The 18,433-nt window shown below is 51.1% G+C and overlaps 1 protein-coding gene across 2 annotated transcripts in view; it reads left to right on the forward strand.

The window, feature by feature from the left end:
* NT5DC2 (5'-nucleotidase domain containing 2) overlaps positions 1-18,433 on the forward strand; it is a 51,625-nt gene that overhangs the window by 32,805 nt on the left and 387 nt on the right. Inside the window, exons 2-13 of one of the 2 annotated variants that reach the window (XM_061396778.1) lie at positions 14,802-14,986; positions 15,102-15,176; positions 15,402-15,457; positions 15,543-15,636; positions 15,803-15,931; positions 16,041-16,101; positions 16,194-16,296; positions 16,409-16,510; positions 16,652-16,733; positions 17,953-18,039; positions 18,123-18,263; positions 18,344-18,408. In XM_061396778.1, the coding sequence (XP_061252762.1) occupies positions 14,802-14,986; positions 15,102-15,176; positions 15,402-15,457; positions 15,543-15,636; positions 15,803-15,931; positions 16,041-16,101; positions 16,194-16,296; positions 16,409-16,510; positions 16,652-16,733; positions 17,953-18,039; positions 18,123-18,263; positions 18,344-18,408 (1,180 nt within the window). The other variant, XM_061396779.1, reaches the window with a different exon arrangement.

The following is an 18,433-nucleotide window of genomic DNA, read 5'->3' on the forward strand; positions in this document are numbered from 1 at the left end:
ACCTCTCTCTCTCTCTCTCTCTCTTTTCATCCCACCCTCTTTCCTTGTCTCCTCTTTCTCCTTCCCTCCATCTCTCTTGACCTCTCCCTGCGTCACTCTTTCTCTCTTTGTCTCTCTCTCTCTATTTCTCCCTCTCTTAGTCTCTCTTTTGCTGTCTCCCTGCTTCTCCCTCTCCCCTCCCTTCCTCTCTCCCTCCCTCTCCACCCTCCTTTGGTCTCTCTCTCTTTCCCTCCCACCCTTTCTCCCCTTTCTCTCCCTCCCTCCCTTTTTCTCAGTCTTCTTTCTTCCTCTCCATCTTTTGGTCTCTCCCTGCCTCCCTGCCTGTCTCACTCTTTCTTTCCTTTTCTCTCTCCCTCCCTCCCTCCCTCCCACCCCCTCTCTCGGTCTCTCTCCCTGTCGCTCTCTCTCTTTCTCTTGCTCCCTGTCTCTCTCCCCCCTTCCCACTCTGGGTCACTCTCTTTTTCTCCCTCTTTGTTTCTCTGTCTCTCATGTCTCCCTCCCTCCCTCCCAACCTTGGTCTCTGTGTGTGTGTCTCTCTCTGTGAGCGTCCCTCTCTCTCTGTCTCCCAGACTTTCTCCACCTCCTGTTTTGCAGAAAATGTTCACTTTCATCTCAGCTTCAAAGGATGTGTTAACAAAAGCAGCTGCTCATTATATACAAGTGAGTGATACCCACATTCATTAGAGAATTATCTAGCGAACTTTCAATATACTAACATCACAAGAAAAGACAAATAGAAACAGCAGAGGACACCTCTCCCAAGTGGGTTTTGACCAGCATCCCACCTGAGCAGCGCTGGGAAGTCCTGTGACCCCCCACATCTGGATTCCCAGTGGGGAAAGGTCTTAGGCAGCAGGTGCCCTCCTTGGGTGAGACTTCAAAAATGGTAACGATGACCCCACATGTGAGACAGCAAAACAGACACAGATGTAAAGAACAGTCTTTTGGACTCTGTGTGAGAAGGTGAGGGTGGGATGATCTGAGAGAATAGCATTGAAACATGTATATTACTGTATGTGAAATAGATCGCCAATCCAGGCTTGATGCATGAGACAGGGTGCTGGGGCTGGTGTGCTGGGATGACCCTGAGGGAAGGGATGGGGAGGGAGGTGGGAGGGGGGTTCAGGATGGGGAACACATGTACACCCGTGGTGGATTCATGTCAATGTATGGCAAAAACCACTGCAACATTGTAAAGTAATTAGCCTCCAATTAAAATAAACTAATTTAAAAAAAGAATTCGTGAAAAAGTAATTAAGCAGTAAGTGATAATAAAAAAGAAAACTTAGTGTAAATGTTAATATATAATACTTTCTCTAGTCAGCAATTTTAAACCAAAGAACAACAGCAACAAAATTGCAGTTTGGGTTCCTGTTTATAATCCCAGGATGCAAACATATCCTGGTCAATCTGTGAGAAGATGGCAGCTCTAGTTTCATCTTAATGCTGTTTGCTTTGTTCTCTAAAACTTGCAATGTTGTTAAGCCTGGGACCTCGTGGGCCAAACCCCTCCAGAGGCTAAACAGTTTCGAGATCCGTCCCCTGTTGTGTCTAAGGTGCAAGGCTTGCGGTCTTAGCAGACGGGGTCAGGGGTCTGCCCTGCTTAGTCTCTGAAGCCTAAACCAGCCTGTCCATCTGTTTTCCCACGCGTCCCTCTCCTGCGCGCCCGCCACCTCTGTCTCGGCGCTCGCTCGCTCGCTCTCTCTGTTGTTTCTTTTTCCCTCGCCCTCTGACTCTCTCTCAGTCTGTCTGCCTCACCTTCTTTCTGACTCTGCCGTCGTCTCTCCCTCTGTCTCTCTCCTCTCTCCCCGTCTCCCTTCCTCTCCCGCCCTGTGTCTCTTTCTGCCTTGCTCTCTCCTCTTTCTGCCTCTTGCCCTTTGTCTCCCCCTCGCCCTCTGCCCTCTTCCTCTTCTCCTCCCTCCTCCAGCTCTCTGTCTTCTTTCCTCTCCCTTCCCTCCTCCCGTGCCTCTCTCTCTCCTTGCCGCTTTTTCTCTGTCTCTGTCCTGCCCTGTCTCTCTGTCTCCCTCCTTCCTCTGTCTCTTCTTTCTCCCTGAATTTCTCTCCCTTCTCTGTCTCTGTCACCCTTTAATTCTGCCTCCTTCACAGTCTCTCTGTTTTATCTCTCACTTCCTATCTTTCCTCTCTGTGTCCTTTCTTCTCTTCCTGGCTCTTCCCCCCTCGCTCATTCCTGCCCTCACCCCCGTGTCTCTCTCCCACCTCTTTCTCTGCCTCTCTTTCTCTGTGTCTCTTTTCTGTCTTCCTCCTTCCCTCTCCCTTTCTCCCTAGCTCCTTCCCTCCGTCTCTGTCGGTGTCTCCTTGCTTCCCTTTCTTGCTCTCTCTCCCACCTTCCTTCTCTCTTTCTCTCCCATTTTCTCTCTCCTCTTTGTCTTTCTCTTTTTTCTTCTGCACTCTGTTAATCCGATTTTACATTCTACATATCGTGATATCATATGGTATCTTTCTTAGCTCACTTAGTATGATAATCTCTCCAAGTTGGCTTCAGATGGCATTGTTTTGTTCTGTTTTTATGGCTGAAGCAGTGCCCGTTGCGTATATGTACCACATCTGTATCCACTCATCTGTCCATGGGAATTTAAGTTGTGTCCGTGTCTTGGCTTCTGTGTATAGCGCTGCTGTGAACATAGGGGTGCGTGTATCTTTCTGAATTAGTTCGTTTATTCATTTACGGCTGCGCTGGGTCTTTGTTGGCGCGGGTGGGCTTTCTCAAGCTGCAGTGAGCGGGCCCCTCTCTAGCTGTGGCGTGGCGGCTTCTCTCGCTGTGGAGCACGGTCTCTAGGGCGCGTGCGCTTCAGCAGTTGCAGCGAGCAGGCTCAGCGGGGGAGGCGCACGGGCTCTAGACTGCGCGGACGTCAGGAGTTGGGAGGCGGGGCTCCGCGTTTGCGCCCGGTGAGCTCCGTAGTTGGGCGCACGGGCTTGGTTGCCCTGCAGCGTGTGGAATCCTCCCAGACCCGGGACCAAACCCAGGTCCCCTGCACTGGCAGGCAGGTTCTTAACCGCTGGGCCACCGGGGACGTCCTCTGTGTGTTGTTGATTCCTTTAGTGACCTCTGGGTTATTTAGTAGCAGGTCGATTATCCTCCGTGTGTCTTTGTGTTTTTCATAGTTTGGGTTTTTTTCCCTGTAATTGATTTCTATTCTCATAATTCTGTGGTCAGAAAAGATGCTTGATATGATTTCCATTTTCTTAAATTTAGTGAGGTTTGATTTAAGACCCAAGATGTGATCTGTCCTGGAGAACGTTTCATGTGCACCTGAGAGAAAGTGTATTCTGCCGCTTTTGAGTATCAGTTAAGTCCATCTGGTCTATTGTGTCGGTTAAAGATTGTGTTAGTTTATTTTCTGTCTGGATGATTTGTCCATTGGTGTAAGGGGAGTGTTAAAACCCTTCGCTGTAATTGTGGTGGGCTTCCCTGGTGGCTCAGACAGTAAAGAATCTGCCTGCTGTGCAGGAGACCTGGGTTCAAACCTTGAGTCTGGAAGATCCCCTAGAGAAGGGAATGGCTCCCCACTCCATTATTCTTGCCTAGAGAATTCCATGGACAGGAGCCTGGTGAGCTACCTTCAGTCCATGGGGTCACAAGCAGTCGGACATGACTGAGTGACTAACACACTACACTTATCACTACATAATTGTGTTAATTTCGATTTCACCTTTTATGATGATTAGCATTTGCCTTATGCATTGAACTGCTCCTGTCTTGAGTGAATAAATATTTATAATTCTTATACCTCCTTGTGGGACTGATCGTTAATCACTGTGTAGTGACCTTCCTTGTCTCTTGTAACAGTCTTTATTTAAAGTCTGTTTTACCTGATATGAATGATGCTGTTCCAGCATTCTTTTGATTTCCATTTGCATGGAATATCTTTTTTCATCCCCTCATTTTCAATCTGTGTGTGTTCCCAAGTCTGATGTAGGCCCCTTTTAGACAGCGTATATACTGTTCTTATTTTTCCATCCATTCAGCCAGTGTGTGTCCTTTGCTTGGAGCATTTAATCCTTTTACATTCTAGATAATTATCAACATACATGTTCCTTTTACCATTTTCTTATTGTTTTGTATCTGTTTTGTGAGTCAGTTTCTTGTGTTTTCAGCCTACAGAAGTTCCTTAAGAATTTGTTGTAAACCTGGTTTGGTGGTGCTGAATTCCTTAGCTTTTGCTTGTTTGTAAAGGCTTTTTACATTTTATTTTTGCCAGAGCTATGCAGGATGTGGGATCTAAGTTCCTTGACCAGGGATCCAGCCCATGCCCCCTGTATTGGAAGTGCTGGGTTTTAAACACCTGAGAAGTTGTCTGTAAAGCTATTGATTTCTCCATGGAATCTGAATGATATCCTTGCTGGATAGCGTAATCTTGTTTGCACTTTCTGTCCCTTTCATGACTTTAAATATGTCCTGCCATCCCATCTGTCTTGCAGAGTTTCTGCGGAAAATCAGCTGATAACCTTATGGAGATTCCCTTGTCTGTTTTTGTTGCTTTTACCTTGCTGCTTTTTATTTTTGATTTTTGTTAGTTTGATGAATATTTGTCTCTTTGTGTATCTCCTTGGATTTCTCCTGTTTGGGACTGTCTGGACTTGGGTGCCTGTTTCCTGTGTTAGGGATATTTTCAACTGTAATCTCTGCCAGTATTTTTCTCCAACTCTTTCTCTCCTTCTAAGACCCCTGTGATTTGAATGTTGGTGTGTGTAATGTCCCAGAGGTCTCTGAGACTGTCCTCATTTATTTTGGTTCCTTTTTTCTTTATTCTGCTGCTCAGCAGTTCTTTCCACCATTCTTTGAGCTCACTTACTGGTTCTTCTGGTTTAGTTACTCTGCTATTCCAGTGTAGCTTCCATTCCGGTTCTTCTTGTGTTTTTCATCACTGTTTGCTCTTTAGTTCTTTAGGTCCTTGTTAAACACGTCTGGATTTTCTCGACCTGTGCCTGCATTCTCTTTCTGAGATTTAGGATCATCTTTACTATCATTTCTCTGATTTTCTTTTTAGGTAGGTTGCCTGTTTCCTCCTCATTTGTTTGGTCTTGTAGGTTTTTACATTGCTCCTTCATCTGTACCAAATTTTTTTTATCTCTCCTTTTTATATTTGATGGGTGGGACTGTGTTCTTGACTTGCTGGTTGTTTGGCCTGAGGCGTCCAACCCTGGAGTCTGCAGGCTGTAGGTCAGTGCTGCGGTGAGGACTTCTGGTAGAGCTCACGATGATTAATAGTGCCTGAATTCTGAGGTTCTCTGTTAGTCCAGGGGTTTAGACTCGGTGCTTCCACCACAGGAGCTCAAGCCTGATCCCTGGCCTGGGAACCATGGCCCCGCAGGTCACACAGTGCTGCCAAAAAAAAAAAGATAAGAAACAACAAGGAGAACAGTAAAAACGAATAAAAAATAAAATAAATCTAGAAAATATATTAGAAATAATAGGGACTTCCCTGGTGGTTCAGTGGCTAAGACTCCACACTCCCAATGCAGTGTTGGGGGGAGGGGCAGGTTTGATTCCTGGCATGGCCAAAAATATATAAGAAAAACAAAAATGTAATAACAACAAAGCTAAAGAGAATCAGTACAGCAAGGGGAAAATAGCCAGAAAAGGCGCTGGGAGGCTGGGCTTAGACTTAAGACCTGCACAGCCAGAGTGAGCCCTGAAGGTGGAGATTCAGGCCCTGGACCCCAGCAGGCTCCCTGGGTCCTGAGCAGGTTGGGAAGACCCTTGTCATGTTCCCCTCACTCCCTCAGCCACCCCTCAGGGGTGCCCCCCATCCCGCCTCTGCTTTTCCTCCCTCCCTCCTTCCCCCACTACATCCTACCTGCTTGCATGGAGGTTCCTCCAGTCCCCCTTGGTGTCTGGGGTCCCCCGCCAGCAGCGCCTGGTTGGTGCCACTGTGTTCAGTTCAGTTCAGTTGCTCAGTCGTGTCCGACTCTTTGCGACCCCATGAATCGCAGCATGCCAGGCCTCCCTGTCCATCACCAACTCCCGGAGTTCACCCAGACTCACGTCCATCGAGTCGGTGATGCCATCCAGCCATCTCATCCTCTGTGATCCCCTTCTCCTCCTGCCCCCAATCCCTCCCAGCATCAGAGTCTTTTCCAATGAGTTAACTCTTCGCAACAGGTGGCCAAAGTACTGGAGTTTCAGTTTTAGCATCATTCCTTCCAAAGAACACCCAGGACTGATCTCCTCTAGAATGGACTGGTTGGATCTCCTTGCAGTCCAAGGGACTCTCAAGAGTCTTCTCCAACACCACAGTTCAAAAGCATCAATTCTTCAGCGCTCAGCCTTCTTCACAGTCCAACTCTCACATCCATACATGACCACAGGAAAAACCATAGCCTTGACTAGACGGACGTTTGTTGGCAAAGTAATGTCTCTGCTTTTGAATATGCCATCTAGGTTGGTCATAACTTTCCTACCAAGGGGTAAGCATCTTTTAATTTCATGCAAAGTCACCATCTGCAGTGACTTTGGAGCCCAAAAAATAAAGTCTGACACTGTTTCCACTGTTCCCGCATCTATTTCCCTTGAAGTGATGGGACCACATGCCATGATCTTAGTTTTCTGAATGTTGAGGTTTAAGCCAACTTTTTCACTCTCCTCTTTCACTTGCCTCAAGAGGCTTATTAGTTCCTCTTCACTTTTTCTGCCATAAGGGTGGTGTTGTCCGCATATCTGAGGTTATTGATATTTCTCCTGGCAATCTTGATTCCAGCTTGTGCTTCTTCCAGCCCAGCGTTTCTCATGATGTACTCTGCATATAAGTTAAATAAACAGGGTGACAATATACAGCCTTGACGTACTCCTTTTCCTATTTGGAACCAGTCTGTTGTTCCATGGCCAGTTCTAACTGTTGCTTCCTGACCTGCATATAGGTTTCTCAAGAGGCAGGTCAGGTGGTCTGGTATTCTCATCTCTTTCAGAATTTTCCACAGTTTATTGTGATCCACACAGTCAAAGGCTTTGGCATAGTCAACAAAGCAGAAATAGATGTTTTTCTGGAACCCTCTTGCTTTTTCGACGATCCAGCAGATGTTGGCAGTTTGATCTCTGGTTCCTCTGCCTTTTCTAAAACCAGCTTGAACATCAGGAAGTTCACGGTTCACATATTGCTGAAGCCTGGCTTGGAGAATTTTGAGCATGACTTTACTAGTGAGATGAGTGCAATTGTGCGGTCGTTTGAGCATTCTTTGGCATTGTCTTTCTTTGGGATTGGAATGAAAACTGACCTTTTCCAGTCCTGTGGCCCCTGCTGAGTTTTCCAAATTTGCTGGCATATTGAGTGCAGCACTTTCACAGCATCATCTTTCAGGATTTGAAATAGCTCAACTGGAATGCCATCACCTCCACTAGCTTTGTTCATAGTGATGCTTCCTAAGGCCCACTTGACTTCACATTCCAGGATGTCTGGCTCTAGGTGAGTGATCACACCATCGTGATTATCTGAGTCATGAAGATCTTTTTTGTACAGTTCTTCTGTGTATTCTTGCCACCTCTTCTTAATATCTTCTGCTTCTGTTAGGTCCATACCGTTTCTGTCCTTTATCGAGCCCATCTTTGCATGAAATGTTCCCTTGGTATCTCTGATTTTCTTGAAGAGATCTCTAGTCTTTCCCATTCTGTTGTTTTCCTCTATTTCTCTGCATTGATCGCTGAGGAAGGCTTTCTTATCTCTTCTTGCTATTCTTTGGAACTCTACATTCAGATGCTTATATCTTTCCTTTTCTCCTTTGCTTTTTGCTTCTCTTCTTTTCACAGCTATTTGTAAGGCCTCCCCAGACAGCCATTTTGCTTTTTTGCATTTCTTTTCCACGGGGATGGTCTTAATCCCTGTCTCCTGTACAGTGTTACCAGCCTCCGTCCATAGTTCATCAGGTACTCTATCAGATCTAGTCCCTTAAACCTATTTCTCACTTCCACTGTATAATCATAAGGGATTTGATTTAGGTCATACCTGAATGGTCTAGTGGTTTTCCCTACTTTCTTCCGTTTAAGTCTGAATTTGGCAATAAGGAGTTCATGATCTGAGGCACAGTCAGCTCCTGGTCTTGTTTTTGCTGACTGTATAGAGCGTCTCCATCTTTGGCTGCAAAGAATATAATCAATCTGATTTTGGTGTTGACCATCTGGTGATGTCCATGTGTAGAGTCTTCTCTTGTGTTGTTGGAAGAGGGTGTCTGCTATGACCAGTGTGTTCTCTTTGCAAAACTCTATTAGCATTTGCCCCGCTTCATTCCGTATTCCAAGGCCAAATTTGCCTGTTACTCCAGGTGTTTCTTGACTTCCTACTTTTGCATTCCAGTCCCCTGTAATGAAAAGGACATCTTTTTTGGGTGTTAGTTCTAAAAGGTCTTGTAGGTCTTCATAGAACCGTTCCACTTCAGCTTCTTCAGCGTTACTGGTTGGGGCATAGACTTGGATTACTGTGATATTGAATGGTTTGCCTTGGAAACGAACAGAGATCATTCTGTTGTTTTTGAGATTGCATCCAAGTACTGCATTTCGGACTCTTTTTGTTGACTATGATGGCTACTCCATTTCTTCCAAGGGATTCCTGCCTGCTGTAGTAGATATAATGGTCATCTGAGTTAAATTCACCCATTCCAGTCCATTTTAGTTCGCTGATTCCTAGAATGTCGGCATTCACTCTTGCCATCTCTTGTTTGACCACTTCCAATTTGCCTTGATTCATGGACCTAACATTCCAGGTTCCTATGCTGTATTGCTCTTTACACTGTGTTAGGAGATGTGAATTCCTTGTCCTGTTACTCCACCATCTGTGCCTCGCCTCTGGTTTCCATTTTTGCTCTCAATACTTCTCAGTCCTTTTTTTCCCGCACTGTTTTAAACATATGACTTCATTTCTTTCTTTCTTTGGGTGAGCTGAGTCTTCATTAGCGTGTGGACGTGATCTGGTTGCGGCTCTCGGCCTTCTCCTGTTGTGGAGCACGGGCTTAGAGCACATGGACTCAATAGTTGCGGCTCGCAGGTTCTCTAGTTGTGGCGAGTTGGTTTAGTTGCCCCAAGGCATGTGGGATGTTTGTTCCCTAGCCAGGGATCTAACCTGCATCCCCTGTTCATTCTAAGTGTCAGAGTTTGCTTCTACTAACCCTGAACTGCCAGTCCATCCCTTCCCTCCTCCCCTCACCCTTGGCAACTAAAAGTCTGTTCTCTCTGTGAGGCTGTTAATTCAGTTAGGTTCAGTCACTCAGTCATGTCCAATTCTTTGCGACCCCATGGACAGCAGCACGCCAGGCCTGCCTGTCCATCACCAACTCCCAGATCTTGCTCAAATTCATCTCCATCAAGCCGGTGATGCCATCCAACCATCTCATCCTCTGTCATCCCCTTCTCCTCCTGCCCTCACTCTTTCCCAGCATCACGGTCTTTTCCAGTGAGTCAGCTCTTCGCATCAGGTGGCCAAAGTACTGGAGTTTCAGCTTTAGCATCAGTCCTTCCAATGAACACCCAGGACTGATCTCCTTCAGGATGGTCTGGTTGGATCTCCTTGCAGTCCAAGGGACTCTCAAGAGTCTTCTCCAACACCACAGTTCAAAAGCATCAATTCTTCGGCGCTCAGCTTCCTTCACAGTCCAACTCTCACATCCATACATGACCACTGGAAAAACCATAGCCTTTAGACAGACCTTTGTCGGCAAAGTAATGTCTCTGCTTTTGAATATGCTGTCTAGGTTGGTCATAGCAAGCGTCTTTTGATTCCATGGCTGCAGTCACCATGTGCAGTGAGTTTGGAGCCCAGAAGATGACGGCTGCTTCTTAGGTGTGTTCCTTTGTGCCCTGACTCTCCCGTCTTTCATTCTGTTTCTCTTGCCCTGTCTCTCTCCTCTCCCTCTCCCTCACTTCCTCCCTCTTTCTTTCCCTTTCTCTCCCTGCCTCCCTCCTTCTCTCCTGATCTTTCTCCCTCTCTTTTCTGCTTCTTTCTCTCTCCCACCCTCTCCACCTGTCTGTCTTCCTCGGTGTCTCTCTTCCTGTGTATCTCTTGGCCTCTTTCTGACTGTCTCCTGGTCTCTTTCTGTCTTTCTGCTCCCTTTCCCTTTCTCTCTCTCCCTTCGTCCCTATCTCTGTCTCTCCTTCCCTCCTCCTCTCTCTCTGGCTTTCTGTCTCCTCCTTTCTCTTTTCTTCCTCCCTCTCTCCCCCACCTGGCTCTCTCTCCCTCCCTGTCACTGTGTCTCCCTCCCTTTTTCTCTCTCTGACCACTGTTTCTCCTGCCCCCTCTCTCCCCCTCTCTGCCTTCACCCCACCCCTCTTCTCAGTCTCCTGCCTGTCTCTGTCTCGCCCTCCTTCCCTCTCCTGCTCTCTGCCTCTCCCGGTCTCAGTCTCCCTCTCTCTTCCCATCTCCCCCATCACTCCGCCTTCCCCCCTCACACCCTCTTTCTGCCCCCCTTGCTTTTCCTGTGTCTTTCTGTCCCCCATGCTTCCTTTGTTTCTCCCTCACCTCTTCCCTTCTCTCCCCCTGACTCTCTGCCTCTCTTTCTCCTTTCTTCCCTCCCTCTTTCTCCCTAGCTCCTCCCGCCCGTGTTTCTCTGTCTCTCCCACCTTCCCTGCCTTCCTTCTCTGTATGCCCTATGTAGATTCCACATATAAGTGATATCATATGGTATTTGTCTTTCTGACTTCACTTAGTATCATAATCTCTAGTTGCAACCTTAAGTGGCATTATTTTGTTCTTTTTTTCCCTATGTCTGAGTAATATTTCTTTGTATAAATGTACCACATCTTTAGGGGCTTCCCGGGTGGCTCAGCTGGTAAAGAATCTGCCTGCAATGCAGGAGTCTCTGGTTTGATTCCTGGGTCGGGAAGATCCTCTGGAGAAGGGATAGGGATAGATTGCTCACTCCAGTATTCTTGCCTGGAGAATACCGTGGACAGAGGAAGCTGGCAGGCTCTATTCCATGGGGTTGCAAAGAGTCGGACACGACGGAGCGACTAAGCACACGCACCCACCACATCTTTACCCATCCGTCTGTCAGTGGAAATGTGTTTCTGTTTCTTGGCTGTTGTGTACAGTGATGCCATGAACACAGGCGTGTATGCATCTTTGTAAATGGGTTTTTCTGTGTTTATTTTAGCCACGCTTTGTCTTCGGTGCTGCTCTCCACTTGTGGTGCACGGGCTTCTCGTCGTGTGGCTGCTCTTGTCGAGGGCCAGGGGCTCCAGGGCAAGCGGGCGCAGTGATTGCAGAGCGGGGCTCGGTGTTTGCAGTGTGTGAGCTCAGCAGTTGTGCAGGCGCTTAGTTGCCCTGCCATGTTCTAGTCGTGTCTGACTCTGTGAACCCGTGGACTGTAGCCCGCCAGGCTCCTCTGTCCATGGGATTCTCCAGGCAAGAATACTGGAGCGGGTTGCCATTTCCTCCTCCAGGGGATCTTCCTGACCCAGGGATCGACCCAGGTCTCTTGCGTCTCCTGCATTGGCAGGCAGATTCTTTACCACTAAGCCATCAGGGAATCCTCTCCAGCGTGTAGAATCTTCCCAGACCAGAGATCGAACCCATGTCCCCTGCGTTGGCAGGCAGATCCCTAACGACTGGATCACCAAGGATGTTCCTGAATTATGGTTTGACTGATAACATGCCCACAAATGGAACTGCTGGATCATATGGTGGTTCTGTTTTATTTTTCTGACCACTCCATTTTCCATCGTTTCTGTACCAATTTGCATTACCACCAGTGATGGAGTTCCCTTTTCTCCACACCTTCTCTAGCATATGTTACTTGTAGACTTCTTAATGATGGTCATTCTAACCTGTGTGAGGTGGTACCTTTATGCAGTTTTGATTGCATTTCTCTCATAATTAGTGATGTTGAGCACCTTTTCATGTGCCTATTGGCACCTATATGTTTTCTCTTAAGAAATGTCTTATTTATGGTCTTTTGCCATAAATTTTTGATTCGGTTGTTCTTTTTGTTGAATTGATGTTATACTATTTGTATATTTTGGCAATTAATATACATCCTTTGTCTGTTGCATCCTTTGTAAATATTTTGCCCCATTCCGAAGGCTTTCTTTTTGCCATTGTTATGTTTTCCTTGGCTGTGCGAAAGTTTGTAAGTTTGGGTCCCATTTCTTCATTTTTATTTGTATTGTCTTGGGAAACTGGCCTAAGCAGACGCGGGTGCGCCTCCGTCGGAGGCTGTTCTGCTGGGTTCCGGCGTCGTGTTTGCACGTGTGGGCTGAGGGCGGGTCCCGCCAGCGCTGGTTTGCATGCGGTCGTCCACCTGCAGCCTTCCAGTGCCACGAAATGCTTCCCTCTCCTCTCAGGAGCCAGGAAGGGCCTTCGTATGCCGTTTCTCAGGGGCTCAATCCTAGCCCACTTCTAGGAGCCACAACTGGAAGACGGTCCTTTTTTGATGAGTTTTCTGGCACAGCTTGGGGAGAGTTTTCCTCAGGGCGCAGTCCATCTTTTCGGCCTTTCTCGTAGGTTGGGGCCTCCATGCTGAGTGAGGTTTCCAGTCTGTACCCAAAGCTTTGTTTGCTGTCTGTGTTGTTTCTGTGATGAAAGCAGGCCCACGGGCCCCTCTGTAGCAGAGGGGAGGCCGCACCGAGGAGTAACGTCCTTAAAAAGGACTTTTGCCACTTCTGATGCTTTTCCTTGCATGAAGGGCTCTACTCAGCCTTGATCCAGGTGTAATCCTTGCAGTCTTTAGCTGAAATCTTGAAGAGGTTGGGGGACTTTTTAAATCCTTTTAGCATCCCAAGTCTGACATAGCTCAGAAATTTCAAGTTTATAAAAACACAGGAATGTGAAATCACATCCTCAGTGGTCACTTAGCTTTACCATTGTCCTCCACTTTGACTTGTAAGTGCATTCCCCTCATCAGTGGCAAAGCAGACATAACGTGCGTTTGTGAGAGGTCACGAAACAGGCCACTTTTTAAAGTTAAACCATGTGTTAATATAAGCCAGTGACTTCCCCATACCTCAATACATGCACACTTTTATCATTTCCCCTTCTGATTGCAAATCTTTCAGTAGAAAGCATTGATAATCAAAATATCTGTCCAGTTCAACCTGAATGTAGATCATGTCCCTCGGTACCTGGTCTCCTTTGTATGTGCCTAATTAATCCACGTTGGGGAAAAGCCGATCAGGTGTCATGAGAAGGCTCAGAGGTATGTTAATGAGGGAACACTAAAGGCCATACATTGTATCGCTTATATCCAGTTGTTATACGTACCGAACGTGCAGCAGTACACCCAGCTCAGCGGCGTGGTATGACATTTATTAGAGACCTGTATTTGTCATAAGGTCCTTCCCATAAATTTTCTTGAAGGTGAAGCAGTTTTGCAAACGCATCAGAGTACAGTAACTGTTTATAAATGACAGGACTTAGAAAGGCATGGTTAAACATCTGATTACAGTGTAATGAAACTTACAGTGTAAGGAAACTTGGTTACAATAACAGAATTACAACTGATTACATTTAATTTAAAGTACCAAATGTTGTTATTCAGTCAAAGTGCTGTCTGACCCTTAGCAACCTCATGGACTGCAGTGCACCAAGCTCCCCTGCCCTCTGCTATCTCCGATTTGCTCAAACTCATGTCCATTGAGCCAGTGATGCTCCTGGCCATCTCATGCTCTGCTGCCCTCTTCTCCTCCCACCTTCAGTCTTTCCCAGCATCAGGGTCTTTTCCAATGAGTTGGCTCTTTGCATCAGGTGGCCAAAGTATTGGAGCTTCAGCATCAGTCCTTCCAATGAATGTTCAGGGTTGATTTCCTTTAGGATTGACTGGTTGGATCTCCTTGCAGTCCACGGACTCTCAAGAGTCTTCTCCAACACCACAGTTCAAAAGCATCAATTCTTCAGCACTCAGCCTTCTTTATGGTCCAACTCTCACATCCTACGTGACTACTGGAAAAACCATAGCTTTGACTATATACATTCTCAAGTCAGCCCTATGTTGGGGGCTAGATTTGATGCTGAAAACTCAGCCTCTGCGCACCAGTGCAGAATCAAATCTGAGAGTCTGGGGTGAAGAAGAAGAAAACAGCTTTATTGCTTTGCCAGGCCAAGGGGGAGACAGCAGGCTTGTGCCCCCGAAAAACCACCTCACATCCAACCCAGGAGGAATTGGGGAGGAGTTGTTGGAGTGGCCCAAGGGTGGGGCTGCTGTTAGGGGTGTGTGCAGGGCCTGCACTTTATTGTGTCTTCGGCGCCTCCTGCTCTTGGTGAGCTCTCTGCTTCCTCAGATCTGGCCCCGGGGGTTTCTCAGCTGCCTCTCCCCGTGTCTGCATCCTTTGCCTTCCCGGACTAGCAGCTGTTTGTATCTGTCCTTTGGAACCCAGGGAAGGTCATGGAGGCTGGCATTTCCTCCCTACAATCAAGAAACGGGACAGAAGGCTCCCGCGCCCAGGAGCCCCATGGGGTCCTGTTCAGTTTCAGAGGCAGCAAATGCTATTATGTGGGCTGCTGGGCGGCTGAAACCTGATTAGAGGGGCCTCGCCCTGAGGCCTGTGGCAGATGCTCAGAGCTGAGCGGCTCCGGCCTCAGCCAGCACTCCTACCCCGATGATGGGGTCCTGAGACCCCACCCCAGCTTCAGGCAAGTGGAGAGGGCCAGCGCATAGCCAGGTGTCCCCTGGGGCGTGTAAAGGCTGGAGGAGGGGCAGCTGGTGGGCTGCGTCAGCACGGTCACCCGGTACCCATCGGCCCCTTATCCCACCTGTGTGACCCTGGGCGGGGGGCTTTTCTCTGAGCCTGTTTGACCTGCCGAGCTCAGAGCACCCATCTTAGGGTGTCTCAGGGCCCGCCTCACACTTGGCGCCTCCTCCTGTAGACCTCCTGCCCCCTGAGGTGTGCAGTCTCCTGAACCCTGCGGCCATCTATGCCAACAATGAGATCAGCCTGCGCGACGTCGAGGTGTACGGCTTCGACTACGACTACACCCTGGCCCAGTACTCGGACACGCTGCACCCGGAGATCTTCAATGCCGCCCGCGACATCCTGGTTGAGCACTACAAGGTGAGGCCAGACCAGCCCTTGGGGGCTGGGTGGCTGAATGGATCCCGAGGCAACTGCCTGGCGAGCAGGTGTGCCAACACCGCTGGCTCAGGCCTGGCCCCATTTCCCCCAACAGTACCCAGAGGGCATTCGGAAGTATGAGTACAACCCCAGCTTTGCCATCCGCGGCCTCCACTACGATATTCAGAAGGTGAGCGGCCCCTCCTGAGGGGCCTCCACTGCTTCCTTAGCCACCTGTCTCTGGCGGTGGTGGGCTCATCTTTCTACTCCTTTGGCCTCAAAGCCGCACTTCCTCTTGTCAAGAGTGGGGTGCCTTTCTACCAGCCAGCTGGGGCATGGGGGCTGGAAAAGGCTGGCTCAGAGCCGTTGGTGAATGCTCGCCTCACCGCCCATCTTGCTCCCGTGGTGCCCCTAGAGCCTTCTGATGAAGATTGACGCCTTCCATTATGTGCAGCTGGGGACGGCCTACAGGTCAGTGCTGCCCCGGCCTTGCCCCGTACCCCCGGCTCACACCAGAGCGCCACTTTGGACTGGTGGTCTCTGTGCATCCATCCAGGGGCCTCCAGCCTGTGCCAGACGAAGAGGTGATTGAGCTCTACGGGGGCACCCAGCACATCCCCCTCTACCAGATGAGCGGCTTCTACGGCAAGGTAGGTGCCCGCCTACCGCTGCCCAGGCGACCCGCTCAGCACACTCCCGGGGCGGGCTCCCGGGGTGCAATGCCTGCACCCTGGTGTCCCAGCCCTCGCCCCAAGGCCACACTGCCCTTGGGTCCCCAGGGCTGGAGGGCTTGCTCAGCCAGTGCTCCTTCCCCAGGGCCCCTCCATCAAGCAGTTCATGGACATCTTCTCGCTACCAGAGATGGCACTGCTCTCCTGCGTGGTGGACCATTTCCTGGGCCACGGCCTGGAGTTTGACCAGGCGCACCTCTACAAGGATGTGACAGTAAGGGCCTGGGCCTGCGCCCCCGGGTGGCGTGGACGGGAGCCCAGACACAGCAGGGCAGGTCATCCTGGGCTCCAGTGAGGCCTCACTGTCCCTCCGCTGCCCCTAGGATGCCATCCGAGACGTGCACGTGAAGGGCCTCATGTACCAGTGGATCGAGCGGGACATGGGTAAGGGGGGCCAGGGCCCTGTTGCGGCTGCCGGGGCCGGCACGGGGCTGGCCCTCACCGCTCCCTTCTCTCCCACCCCACGTACTTCCCAGAGAAGTACATCCTGCGAGGGGACGAGACGTTCGCCGTGCTGAGCCGCCTGGTGGCCCATGGGAAGCAGCTGTTCCTCATCACCAACAGCCCTTTCAGCTTCGTGTAAGCCCCCCTGCCCCCGCGGGGGGCGGAAGCGGGACAGGGACTCGAGCTGGGTGGCAGAGGCCTGGAGCCTCCCTCAGCCGCCTGCCCTACTCGGCCCCTCTCCGCCCAGGGACAAGGGGATGCGGCACATGGTGGGTCCCGACTGGCGCCAGCTCTTTGACGTGGTCATCGTCCAAGCGGACAAGCCCAGCTTCTTCACCGACCGACGCAAGTAAGGCCTGGCCGGTGGTCGGCCCAGGGAGTGGGCGCGGTTGCTGCTCTGTGTCCTGGGGCAGGCGTGCCACCTGTTGTTCTGCCACAGTCTGGGAACCAGGCCCTTGAACCTCACCCCAGGCCTTTGAACCCACCCTAGGCCTTTCAGGAAACTTGATGAGAAGGGCTCGCTGCACTGGGACCGCATCACCCGCCTGGAAAAGGGCAAGATCTACCGGCAGGTGAGAGCCAGCTGGGTGGGCGCTGCCCCACACCCGCTGGGGCTCTGTCTCCTCCCAGGGGCCCCAGCCCCGATGCTTGGCCTCACCGTGCCATGCTCTCCTCACATGTGCCGTGAAGCTCTTCAGTAGCTCAGGCATTCAGTAAGCGCCCACTCAGCGGGGCTGAGCCATCTGCTGCAGCCAGACAGCCTGGTTGGGGCGGCTCACAGGCCTCTGAGGACCCCTTTTCCTGGCTGGCTAGGAAGGTGAGAAGGGGCTTTGTGCTTGGTGGGGAGGTGTTAGGTGGCTGTGAGCGGGAGGTGATGAAGTATTCGGCTCTGGATGGAATGTGGAAATCCTGGCTGAACTGGGGCTTCTTAGAGACAGCGGTTCGGGGTTGGGGGTCAGGCCCGTAGCGCAGCCTTGGGCTGCTGGCTGCCGAGCCCAGGCACTGCAGGCAGTGCCCCGGCCCTCCACCTTGCCCGCTGCTCAGCCTCCCGTGCTGGCGGCCCCCTGGGCAGGCTGTGAGGGTGACACTCTGTTGTCTTGGCTCCCGCTGAGCCTGAGGAGCGCCACTCCACCTTTGTGGGAAACACTGAGTTTCCTTCTTTGGCAGGTTTTACACTTTCCTTTAGGCCTCATGTTCTCTCCCTGTCTCCTGCCAACTTGGCACATCCTCAGCACTCCGCCCGCTCATACTTCCTCTTCCTTGGGGTCCCCTGCACCTCACTCTTCCTCCTTACCTGTCTGCCCTGTGGCTCTCCCCTCCCCAGGCCTCTCCCATGGACAGGCTGTCCCGGCCCACCCCGGTGTCTGCTCCCCTTCCAGCCTCCTCTGCCGTGTTGGATAGAGCCTGGCTGTTTTCACCTTTTCTCCAGCTTTGGCGCGGGAGGGGCAGGCACCTCACAGGGAAGTCTGCTATTGGTGGGCCGGGGTGGCCTGCTGGCTGTGGGGCCGTGGGGTCACGGCTGCAGTTTGTTTCCCAGAGTGGACTCAGGCCGTCGCTTGCACGGGTGTGAGGGCACAGGGCGGGGAGGCCTTCCTACCGTGGGCAAACCCCCTTCCTGAGTGTGAAGGGGAGGCAGCGAGGGCCAGGGCCCAGAGTGCCCCAAGGCCACGGGAAAGGGCAGCCCTGCATCCGGCCTCGCTGCCTCTGGGGGATGGGGAAGCCTGGAGGAGAGGAGCCCCAGGGGAGCCCCCACAGCACAATGGGCGTAGCTGTGTACCCCCCTCCCCCCAGGGAAACCTGTTTGACTTCCTCCGGCTGACAGAATGGCGCGGCCCCCGAGTGCTCTACTTCGGGGACCACCTCTACAGTGACCTGGCGGTAAGGGGGCCGGGGCCCCCTGGGGGAGGTGGGGGGGGGGTCTCTCCTGGCTGCTGCTGAACCCAGTCTCCCCGGCCCCCCAGGACCTCATGCTGCGGCATGGCTGGCGCACAGGCGCCATCATCCCCGAGCTGGAGCGTGAGATCCGCATCATCAACACGGAGCAGTACATGCACTCGCTGACGTGGCAGCAGGCGCTCACGGGGCTGCTGGAGCGCATGCAGGTGTGGGGCCCGGCTGGCGGCGGGCGGGGCGTGGGGGGCTGCCCCCGGCCGCTCACACCTGGCACACCCGTCTCCCCCAGACCTACCAGGACGCCGAGTCGCGGCAGGTGCTGGCCGCCTGGATGAAGGAGCGGCAGGAGCTGAGGTGAGTGAGGGGCCCGGGCAGGAGG

This window comes from Bos javanicus, chromosome 22, assembly GCF_032452875.1.
Source record: "Bos javanicus breed banteng chromosome 22, ARS-OSU_banteng_1.0, whole genome shotgun sequence".
Classification (NCBI taxonomy): domain Eukaryota; kingdom Metazoa; phylum Chordata; class Mammalia; order Artiodactyla; family Bovidae; genus Bos; species Bos javanicus.